General features: G+C 39.9%; 1 protein-coding gene across 2 annotated transcripts in view; it reads right to left on the reverse strand.

Moving 5' to 3' along the window:
* The window catches only part of dapk1 (death-associated protein kinase 1), a 94,103-nt gene that overhangs the window by 6,386 nt on the left and 75,654 nt on the right, over positions 1-12,063 (reverse strand). For both annotated transcript variants that reach the window (XM_008276411.1, XM_008276413.1), the window contains exons 19-20: positions 8,082-8,159; positions 4,350-4,566 (exon numbers count right to left, since the gene is read on the reverse strand). In XM_008276411.1, coding sequence (XP_008274633.1) covers positions 4,350-4,566; positions 8,082-8,159 — 295 coding nt within the window. The remainder of the gene's footprint in view (positions 1-4,349; positions 4,567-8,081; positions 8,160-12,063) is intronic.

The following is a 12,063-nucleotide window of genomic DNA, read 5'->3' on the forward strand; positions in this document are numbered from 1 at the left end:
TAAAATTAAGCAGAGTTCAGTTGCACAATTAAAAACTAATCTCAGTTTAATTCAAGTTTATTGATTTAAACTGACAATAAACAGATGATTGCTAACCCAAATTTAAAGTAAACAATCAAAACATAAAGTTTTGAACAGAAATAAGTTGAATTGAGGTTTAGAGTAAAAACTAAACTGAGGTTTGAGTAGAAATTCAAATTTAATCTGGCTTTATTTTAAGCTAGTTTGGTGCAACATAATTTTAAGTTAACTGTGATTTATCTGAGTTTAAAAATGAAACCTTTTTAGTACAACCCAGAATTGGAGGTTTTCCAGTGCAGATGTGTAGAGAGAGAAGTGAAGCCAAGTCTCTAAAATGTCCAGTCCAGCTCAACCCATTTCACTGCAACAGCACCCACAGTCTACTATCCACCAAATAACTACACACTTGTCAACACATGGGGGCGCTGTTTCAATGCAAATAAATCCACTGTGCAGCAAAAAACGCTTGATTTCTTTGACACACTGCAGGACCACACCTACAGTTTGTTTTTGTAGTCTTGAATCACAGTCAAAAATGCCTCTTTTTTTTTGCTTTTGCAGTTTTGAAACATTTGTTTTCGTCCACATTGCTTCACTGTTGCGTAATCAGGGCGGTACAGAATAAAAAGAGAACACATCAAGAATGTTCACTGTGACTGCATGCTGTGGCAAACAGCTACAGAGGTATACTGAGGTGAAGTGTTCGATGCGTACGTGACATGAAAGATTCAGCTGGACTGGTCACTTTAAAAAATCTGCAACAGTGCTTGGCCCAGAAAAAATGAATGTTGTACACTTTGACTACAGGAAGATTGGTTATACTTGTTAGGAGTCTTGTGATCTGTGTGAAATCACAGTAAAACAGCAGTTTCAAATGACCAGCAGTGTTAATTGGGAGGCCTCTCACTTGCTGTTTTGAAACACCTTTGGAAAATGATGAGGGAAATATTACAGTGCATGAAAACCTGACTTATCGGTCATGTGGGTTTTCTGATTTTAGGTCAGACAGCTTCTTTAATAATAACAGCTGCTGCCGGTTCAGACTTCAGGGATGCAAAGCTGCTCATATGTCTGTGTCACCACCTTTTCTCTTCATAATGGGTGATTTGTAAGTGTCGACAACTGAAAACTGAGGAACGCCTTTCATAGTGCAGCCTCTCTCCAGTGTAGCTCTGCGCTGTTTCACAGATTACTACTGAGAATGAATAAAAGAAATGAGTGAAGCATGAGCAAGGTGAAAGCCCAGAAATCAATGCACAGCACACAATATCTTTTTTTTTTTTTAGATGTCAGCTTGTTGTAAAGTTGTGAAGTTACGAACGAATATGCATAAACACTTGCATTAAGTTATTTTGGATATGTACAAGTAGCCAAACGGACATCGTGGCGGCACTTGCTCCCTATCAGCGCCATTTCTTTGTGTTTCACTGTGGACTCATGTCACGTATCGCTGCAGATATAACACAGAGTCAATACGGACCATTACTGAATTCAGCCAGGATTGAAAGAACAAGAAAAGGCTCTTTCAACGCCCCTTCAGCCCTGACAGAGGCTACAGATTTTCAGATAGTATAGAGGATGGGATCAGTAACTCTATATGGCTCACGCAACTGACCATTATCGGAGCGAGTATCGCGTCTGTCTGGGAGGTAATGGCTCTGAGCGCCGCAAAATAGACCGGTTAAAGGAGGCACAATGGTACGTGTATGTGTGTACCAGGGAGGGCAGATAGAGTGCAAATGCAGAAAGACAAAGTGTGAGAGTGTGTGCAGGTCCGTCTTGTTTACACTACAGCGAACACGTCAGAGAGTCTTACCACAGACCTGTCGCTGTGTGCAGCACTGACCTCATGAAAAGGCTTTTCTGGAGGCCAGGAGCAGTTAAAAACACCGACTGTTTGCGCTCTAAGATTCTAGCTGGGGTCACTGCAGTAATGGGGTTAATGTTTAGGGGTTACTGGGTTAGTTGTCAGAGTGAATACAGGGTGAGCAGCTGAGCAATGTTTGCACTGGTGCTTTTTATTTTGACTGTGAATGCAGGGTTTGTAGAAGAATTAGACAAAGTGGGTGTCGTTAATGTTTTTCTTTCAGCCCATTTGCAGTAATGCTACATCCATGGAAAAGGTGGAGGTTTGCCGCAGTCTTGTATGATACTCCCACAAGGGGTCACCTGAGTGTCACATTCTGTACAGACGTTCTAACATAACCTGTATGTAAAAGATGGACCAAGCCTCCAGGTCTGAGCAGTAAAGTCAGTGTGTAAGTGCCTTAAACCGGCATTCTTTCTGACAGCCTGCAGGGGGCGACTCCTTTGGCTACAAATACAAAGGCGACTGAGTTATTCCGTCATAAATCATCTGAGGCGTTCTGCTCGACCATCTCTGATTTGCTTGCAGCTTTGCTATCCTAAAAAAAAAGATATTTCCTAAGAAATCTGTGAAATTTCCTTAGAAGCACGTTCTGGGATACAATTAAAACAAAACAAAAAACTGCCTGTTGAGCACCTTTCAGAATGTTTTTTCAAGCATTGGAAGTTAAATGACAATATCTTAGGAACTATTAAAGATAAAAACCAGAAATGTTCACTGATATTTCTTATCATGTCATTGATTAAGAATCTATAATTTTCAATTCAGTTTTATTTCCATCCATCCATCCATCATCTATACACCGCTTAATCCTCATTAGGGTCATGGGGGCCTGGAGTCTATCCCAGCCGACTTAAGGCAAAGGCAGGGGACACCCTGGACAGGTCACCAGTCTATCACAGGGCTACACTTAGAGACAGACAACCAAGCACACTCACATTCACACCTACAGATGATTTAGAATCACCAATTAACCTCAACATGTTTTTGGACTTGTAGGAGGAAGCCGGAGAACCTGGAGAGAACCCACGCTGCATGCAAACTCCACGCAGAAAGATCCCGTTGCCGGGACGTGAACCGGCGACCTTCTTGCTGTGAGGCGACAGTGCTACCAACTGCGCCACCTTGCAGCCCCAGTGTTTTTTTCTATAGGGCCAATTCACACCATATCATGGGTAAGATCTTACAAATATTTGTACGTCAGTTAGTTATATTTTCTGAACCACATGTAGCTTCATGTACAATATGAAACTAAATCTATACAATACTTTATAATATGAAGTTCTGGGTCACAATGAACTTCCCTCTGCCTCCCAAAAATCATCATTATTGGACAGAATAAAGCTTGTTGTTCCAAACTGATTAATTTCATCAAACTTTATTGACACCATGTGTAAACACTGACAGCTGCCACTTTGCATCACTGTGACCACTGTAGTACACCCACAACTTTCCAGCACGTACTGTGGTTTCACTTGTCTGAAACCAACCACTGATTCATCAGTAAGTCCATCCAGAGAAAATGAACCACCAAATAAATGATCATCAGCTCTCTGATTTTTCCCTCCAGCACAAAAACAAACTCAGTAAAGTCATAATGAGGATGATTACATGGGATTGTTTTCATGTGACGGTTTTACACGTGTGTGTCTTCATTATGCTATAAGAGGCAGCAGTATGCATGCTCGACAGCAGTGTACATGTGCAAAATACATAAATACGACCTACTGTGCATGTATGGAAATAGTCCTCTGACTGGACTAGAACAGTAGACAACAACAAAAACAACTTCCTTGCACATGTGCAATATAATCAAGGCTTAAAAGGTGCTGAAAAACTCCTGAAACTTTGCCTCAGAAGTGGTGAAAATTGGTCTTTTTTTGGGTCCTTGGCATGAGTGTTAAAGACTGAAATGAAAAGTGTGCCCATCTTTTCAAAAAAGATATTTTCTTAGTTATATTTAGAGAACTATTTCCAAAATCCTACTCGGATTAGGCTATCTAGTAATACTTTTGTTTTTGTTGTACAACTTGTCATACCGGCTCAATCATTTCTGAAAGGTCTATGATTTAACTAGGTGTTCTATATGTTCTGTTCTGTATTATTGTGACCACTCAGGAGCACCTGTGTAGCTTTTGCTGTGACTTGAAGTTAAAATGCTGCTGTACTTACAAATATGCAGCATCTATGATCTTTTTTAATTTTAGCTTTAAATTCTGTAAGTTAAATATGAATTTTAACCAAAAGAACTGAGGGCTCAACCTACAAATAGGAAACCTAGTTGTTGTCAACTGGCATCATTTTCGTGCTTGAAAACCTCCTCAAAATGAGAAAACCGCTGCAGGTCATGGTGAACTTGATGAATTATAAATGTCTAAAAACAAACACTCCTACAGCACGGTAAATGGCTAATGAATTATTCTGGACAGTTTCAGCAGAATAAATAATGTGTGTCACCTACCTGCAGGTTTGGAGTTGATGGGGGAGTTGGGGTGGCGTGCTGTGTTGGTCATACGTGTCCTCCTCCTCCTGAAGAAGCTCCTCAGGATGCCACACTTCAGAGACTCCAGCAGGCTGCTCTTGCCGGCTCCGGAGTGTCCGAACAGCTTTAGTTTGATCCTGGGCTGGACGGTCTGAGTGGGCCGCAGCTGCTGGATATAGCTCAGTTTGTGGTTGTCCTGACCCAAAAAACAACAACAACACACCACGTTAGAAGATTTACTAAAAACCACAGACAGTTCTGATCACATTAATCTACGGTGCAGCGTGGACTCCCACATGCTTTCACTTCAAGGAGCCCCAGAAATCAGACGACACACTTCAATTCGTCAGTTTGTTCCACATACTTCTTTGAGAACTTCCAAACACATCAGTGCTTGCAGAACACATCCTATTTCCTGCTTATGTATATGTCAACCTTTAACAGAGAACATACAGCTGTTTAAGGTTTGCAGACACTCGCCAAAGTAGAATTACTATCTTTGCTGAATTTTGCCTTGTGTTGGGGTTCCATGGGCTGATACAAATCCACAGCCCACAGATGAAATAAGTTTTGTTGAGTAAAACATGTGGGCCGATGTTTTTTTTTAATGTAAACCGCTGCATGACAATCAGTTTAAAAAAAAATAAAAAATCTCGTTTTTATGGTGGATGCATCCATTTTCTTTTGCTTATCTGAACATATTGGCAGCAGGATAAGCAAGACATTCCAGGTATTCCTCTCTCCAGCAACATTTTCCAGTTTCTCCAGGGGGATCCTGAGGCGTTTCCAGATCAATCGCAATTTGCAATCCCTCCAGCAAGTTCTTGTTCTACCCCAGTGTGTACTCCCAGTTGGACGTGCCCAGAAAACCTCCAAAGAAAGATGCCCAGGAGGCATCCGAATAGGCTTTTTGTAGATGACATGGTTCTGTTAGGGCTGCAAGGTGGCGCACTTGGTTAGCACTGTTGCCTCGCAGCAAGAAGGTTGCCGGTTCGCGTCCTGGTGGGGGCGTGGAGTTTGCATGTTCTCAGCATGGGTTCTCTCGGGGTTCTCCAGCTTCCTCCCACACAGTTGAGGTTAATTGGTGATTCTAAATTGTCCGTAGGTGTGAATGTGAGTGTGCTTGGTTGTCTGTCTCTAAGTGTGGCTCTGCGATAGACTGGCGACCTGTCCAGGTGTCCCCTGCCTTCGCACTAAGTTGGCTGGGATAGACTCCAGCCCCCCCGCGACCCTAATGAGGATTAAGCGGTGTATAGATAATGGATGGATGGATGGTTCTGTTATTTGGATGGTTCACTCCACATCATCACCACGTGATTCAATGCAATAAACAGATAAGTTAAAATGTAATGGAGGAAGTAGAAATATATTTAGTGAAGCTTAAATGCTTGCAGCCTAAAACATGTAAATAACCCATAAAAGAAACAATATTTAAATGAATGTAGCTCCGTATGTTATTATTGTGGTTGTTACATGGCTAAAAAAGGAAACCATAATGTAAGTTGTGAGTAAATAATCTTTACTTTTTGCTACAATGTTTTTTTTCCCCCCAATTATTCTGTTTGAGGTCTGTCTTCTTAATGCTTTTTAAATGAATCCACCCACCAACATGACAAAGTTAATCTGTGTAAAAAAACAGGGCACGCACTCAGATATTCAAACAACAAAAGCCATTTCCAAAGACAGCTGCCTCCTTCCACATTTGTAAGACAGTTGTTTAACCATCCAATAGATGAGTCATACATCAGAAGTGGCCTCAAACGCTGAGAGTGGTTGTGTGGGATGAGAAAGCTCGTCCTACTCCCACCTGGGTTACGCTCAGGCGTTCAGTAAATAAAGTTTCTAATTTCAATAAGCGTGATTCACAGAATACAACTTGTTGTTTTTAAATAATTTAAGTTGAATGCGACGTGTTGTCTTTTTTAAGTTTAAGGAACAGTACGATATTTAAAAAAAATTAAAATAAATTGGAATAGTCAATCTTTCTTCAAATCTGGCGTCCATGTGCCAAAGCGTCTTAAATTAGCCCAGCATATGCAGAGGATGACTGTTTTCACAGTTGCTGCTTTCATGTTTTCACACTGTGCCCTGAATCCCAGCAGGTTTTCTGGAAAAATGGTTCAAAAGAGAAGTTGGCACATTTTAGTTTTCAATATGAAGTCAGTGTGGTTTGCTTTGAACGTGACTGAAGTGAGATTGGGACACTGGAAGAATTTCCCCGAACACCTGTGAAGGGAAAAGCTGAATATCATGAAACCAGAGGGCTTCAGCGTTGACCACAGGAGAACATGCTCTGTCAGGCTGAAGTTCCTTTGAGCAACATATTGAAATAAAATACAAATAAATACCTTTTCTCGAGGATTTATTCAACACCTACTAAATAAGGCTACGTTCACACTGCAAGCCTTAGTGATTAAATCAGATTCACTGGCTGGTCACATATTTCCTTTAAATGTGTCCGATGTCAGATTTCAGTTTTTATGGTCCCTGACTGAGGTGCACACGCAAACAAAGACACCAGACTCCTTCACCTGATTCATCAGAGGCTGTCAAGCATTTCCAATGACTAATACCAGGATTAATCACCCAAAACACAGTAAAACTCACTGTAAAACAGTAACTCATCTGACATGATCACGGTGCTGGTTTGAGTCTTTACTTTCTTTAAAGTTTGCTTTAAAGGCTCTTAATTTGCAGCCATGTTCTTCTGTGTGTCCGTTCAACCACTGGTTTCTATATGCTTTGAAACACAGATTGGTAACTGCATAATTGCTCAAGTTTTGCTTGTAACTCAATGTCAACTAAGGCTGAATGCAATGTTAAAAAAAAAAACGTAAACGGCAACTGTAATTTTTGCATCTCTTTTCCACTGCAAAAACATTAAGAAGTTGCATGTTTCCTTACATCTTGGCAAGATGATTTGCAGACCAGGGAGTCTCAGTAGTACCACAATGCTTCATATGCTTACAATAACATGTTGCGACACATTTTACCTTTAGCAAAAAAAAATGCAGCTCCGGCAATTTGAATATTGTACTTGGCCATGTTGTGATTTTGATAATATTTGGAGTAAATATTCAGCCCTACAATCAGCCCAAATACTTAAGAGGTCTAACACCTCACTGTTCCTGCACAGCTCTGTCTTTCATGTCTGTATTGACTAAGTGACTCCCAACAGCACACAATTGTCACGAATATCAATCCAGAGTGACACTCAAGTCCCATGAATTCTGACTGTTCAGAGTGGAGTCGTACTGCAAAAATCAGACTTTTTTCTGATTCAGGACCACATATGAAAATCATTCAGAAGAATTGAGAAGATCAGATTCCATTTATTTTGTGCTGTTCACACTCTTAAAACCTAATTCTTCCCTGCAGCCTGAAATCAGTCTAAAGGATTCCACGCAGCACTGTTTTATAATTCATTCTACCTGCATGTGCTGAGCAAAGTGCTTTCACAAAGTCTAAAAACGGCAGATTGCTAAAACCTCACACCTTCCTACCTTCCTGGAACATCTCTCTCCTCACCTGTGAGCTGAAATAGATCAAGTGTGGTGACTGTGAAACCTGATGTAACTTAAAAATTTCCCCCACAGGCATCAATAAAACATTATCTTATCCTCTCACGCGTTGATGTATTCTCTCTTCTCTTTGCTGCATCTGAATAGTAATGCAATCAGTGACTTAATTAGAGATTAACGTCCTTCTTACCTTTTTAAGCTTCCCCAACAATCCAACTATGTGTTCCTGTTGATCAGTGGAAGCCAAATCTTCTGCTGTTTTTCCATCCTGAGAGAGAGAGAGAGAAAAATAGACAAATCTTGAGTATTTTATTTGGCTGTTTAAATGTGCACTCTGCTATTTCTAACACACATTTTTGTTGACATTTCATTTGGGAAACAGTTTTTCAGTTGGTCAATAAATTCATATTATCACCTACCATGCTCCCATCTGATTATCTCATATTTCAACATGCAGATGGTTTAGTGTTTATTTTATTTATTCATACTGGGAACGTTAGATAAAACAACACTGACATTTAACAACATTTAACAGCAAATTTGCTTCTGTAGTCTCAACAAAACCAAAATATATAATTTCAGACTGTGTTTGTGTGTTCATGCAAGCAGAGACAGTTTGTGCATCACTCATTTTTGATGTTTTTGTGTAGTTGTTTATGATTATTGTTGAAGTTTTGGTTAGTGTTGTGTTATTTACAAGTTTATTGAATGTCCTGTTAAAGCCACATCGTAGTAGAGCTGCAAGATTATGACCAAAAGTAATAACCACCATTATTTTGATCAAGCTTGACATTTGAGGAGCAGTATATCTTTGTCGCACTTTTACATTTAAATGATTTTTTAAAAACCTTGTTAACATGTCCTTATGTTTGAGCAGATTCATAGGTGAGCTGGTGTGCTCGAGCTGCAGTGAGTTGGGAAGGGAGAATGGAGAGAGCAGCAGAGACTGAGTGCTGAGAATACATTAAAGTGGTCAGTACGTTCACATCAAAATTGCATGTAGGATGAGTGGTGATGAGTCAGACATCATCAGTCTTCCCTGACTGATATATTAGGCCCCTGAGTGTAATGAGTGCATTGATTAGCAATATTCTTCTCTCCTGGAATTGACTAAAAGATTTAAAAAATGACTAAAAAGAAAATAATATTCTCAAACTAAATTGTATATTATCTTTATAGAAGAAAATTTAAATATGTAGCTTTAAAGCACAGAGACAAGTTTTTAGGGGTTTATTCAATGACCAGGGAGGGATTTTAAATAAACAAGCACTGATTTCACGACTATGTTGTGCTATATTTCTACTAAGATGCAGATATTTATATCAAAATAAGCACCAAAAATATGATTACTCTTCACCTGAAGTCAGCACATCTATGAGAGGCAAAACATTAATACAACTGGTACGGAAACACCTCATTTGCTCATTACTAGTAGACACTGCTATTTCCCTACTTCCAATGTTTCCTAAATGGCGGTAGATGCTGCTAGAGAAGCTTGTAGTCTCCACTCAGTTATTGTAGTGCAGCTACCTGCTCAGATGGGCGTGTGATCAAAAATGACTTTAAAAACTGTAAAAATAAGGTTTTCCAACGTCAGATTTACTCAGGTTCACACCAAGTCATTGTATCTACATGGAATACTCTCTGAGCGGAGAATTTTAAACAATTTCTGCAGTGGATCATGTCCCTTTAATTACTTATTAAGTTTAAATTAATTGTAGAAAGTCAAATTCCTGTTTGTGAAGAATATTTGGTTAATTGTTCTATGTCTTGGCTTTCTAAACTAAACAAATATTTTTTAGTGCGTTCATGTTCCAAGCAGCACAACAACAAAAAAGGCTAAGTGTATAATCCAGTATTAGCAGAGCTGTACGTAACAAAACATAACTAAAATGACCTGTATTTCTGATGCCCAGTGATTATCCATTAAAGCTCTGCAGTCTCGGCTGATTCCAGTAAATGAACTGCAGCTGCAGCATCCATACAGCACAAAATCACACTTACATACTCTCTCTCTCTCTGTGTTTCCTTCGGTCCAGCTGCTCTAATTTGTTACTCTCCATTTTCTCTTAAACACACTGACACAGAAACACCACATTCCCAACAAGTTTCATGTCTCCTTCGCTAAGCGAGCCATCTGTCACTGTCCGGCTCTGGCTGCTGCTCCACAGGGAAAAACTGCTTCGACAGCCTCAAATATCCACTGAGTGCTTCCTCCCTCTAGAGACCCAGAGGGATCTTCAGCTGGGTTTGTTATGAAAAGGTACCAACTCCTGATTATTCTATCAAGAAAAATCAATAAACAGCACTTTTTGCAACTTTCTCCATTAAGTCTTCGACATTTCCTTCTCTGGAGCGCTTCTCTGATAAGGTCACATAATATTATCAGACTATGAGAACACTGACCTTTAAGTTGTTTGATTTAGCAGAATGTTGAAAATGCAAATGAAGTGCAACTTGAAACCGAAAATTGACCACTTTAATATTCGAGTAAAATCATAGGGACTCAGCTCGCACAGATGGCAGAGTGTCACGATGATTACTACTGATGCTTGGCAGCGACAGATGAACGGCTGGTGTTATGTTTGTCACAAAACTGGTAAGGAATATTATCCATATTAAATACAGTATATATTAAATATCTAAAGGACTGATGTGCTTTAAATGCTTACTAATTACTAAGATAAGTTTCACTATCTGGTGACAAAACAGAGCAAATCTCAGAAACCTCTTAACATCATGTGGACTCCTCGGCTTGTCCTCCCTCAGCTGCTCCACAACAGACCACTGACAGGCCACTGGACAATGAATTATACATATCAGTGTGCCTTCTTGAGTAAACATGCATAGCACATCAGCTGTCATGCAATATTAACAGCAGGGGAATGCAGAAAGAGAAACCTCAGTGTGGAGCAGCTGGCAGTGAATCCTCTGAAGATATAGTTTTATCTCCTACAGGTTAGTTACATGCTTTTCGATCGGCAGAATTGAACAAAAGATAGAATTCATGGGATTAAAGTAGATAAATGGCCATAATTAAGGATTTTATATAACAAAGCAGTACAGCACAAGAATTCGGTTTGAGGTTTTTGAGGCTTAACTCAAAAAGAAGAGGAACTTTAGAACCAAAAATAAAAAAAGAACGACAGTATCGTGTGCAGGATTCGCAAGAAGAAACACTTTTATGTACAGTACACTGTGTGACATCAAGGAAAGATGGGAAAGCCCAGAGTGTGTTTACCCAACTGTGCACCATCTGGAAGTCCTATCAGTACAGCCTAACAACACAGGTCCCTCTGTGCAACAGTAACTATGGATTCTTATGCAGAGTTTTGAATACTGGGAGAAAAAAGCATTGAAAGATTCCAACAATAGATTTATGAAAAGCTGATAAGACGACAACCCCGGAGAAAAACCAAACCAGGGCGCGACTCTGGCAGCTGGACCAGGTTATTGAAATGTAAAAGAAAACCTCAAGGGACGATGGGAATTAAGCAACAGAGGTTCAGCCACTTTTCTCTCAGTCTACAAACAGATATACAGAAGAAAAATGACCCTGGGAGTCCACTGGGGTTTCACAAATCTTTAGTTGGTTCATTATTAATATTTAAAACACAAAGTGACAAAATAAAGGACTTACACTGTCAAAGAAGTGCATGAACTCAGTCCCTGGCATAATTCTCAATTAAAACCCCAAACAAATCAAGTGCTATTTGCTGTATAGTGCTTTATAGCATGTTTTAAAACAACCTGGCTTGACCAAAGTGCTGTAAGACATGCAGTCACAAATACATCGTGGAACAGTTCACATCGGATGCTCTGAGGATCTAATGGTCCTTGAGGTGGAGTTGGGACAAAGAAGTTCTGAAATGGACTCAATGCCGACCCATGCAGGGCTTTGTAAACAAATAAATTCTGTAATTAACAGACGTAATTCTTCTATTTGCAGGGCAAAATTAAGTAATGATTTGTGGTCAAAATCTGAGTCAGCGGGGACAGGCTCCAGACTCCAGCCTCCCCACCACCCTACTGAGGATTAAGTGGTGTACAGATAATGGATGGATGGATCTGTAGAAGGAGGTGGAGAATTACCACCTGACAGAGCTGAAGCTCTGAACTCACCTCTATTCTCTAATACAGCTCAGCGCAGTGAAAAAATGTGCTATTTGTAC

This window comes from Stegastes partitus, unplaced genomic scaffold (genome assembly GCF_000690725.1).
Source record: "Stegastes partitus isolate 25-593 unplaced genomic scaffold, Stegastes_partitus-1.0.2 Scaffold71, whole genome shotgun sequence".
NCBI lineage: Eukaryota > Metazoa > Chordata > Actinopteri > Pomacentridae > Stegastes > Stegastes partitus.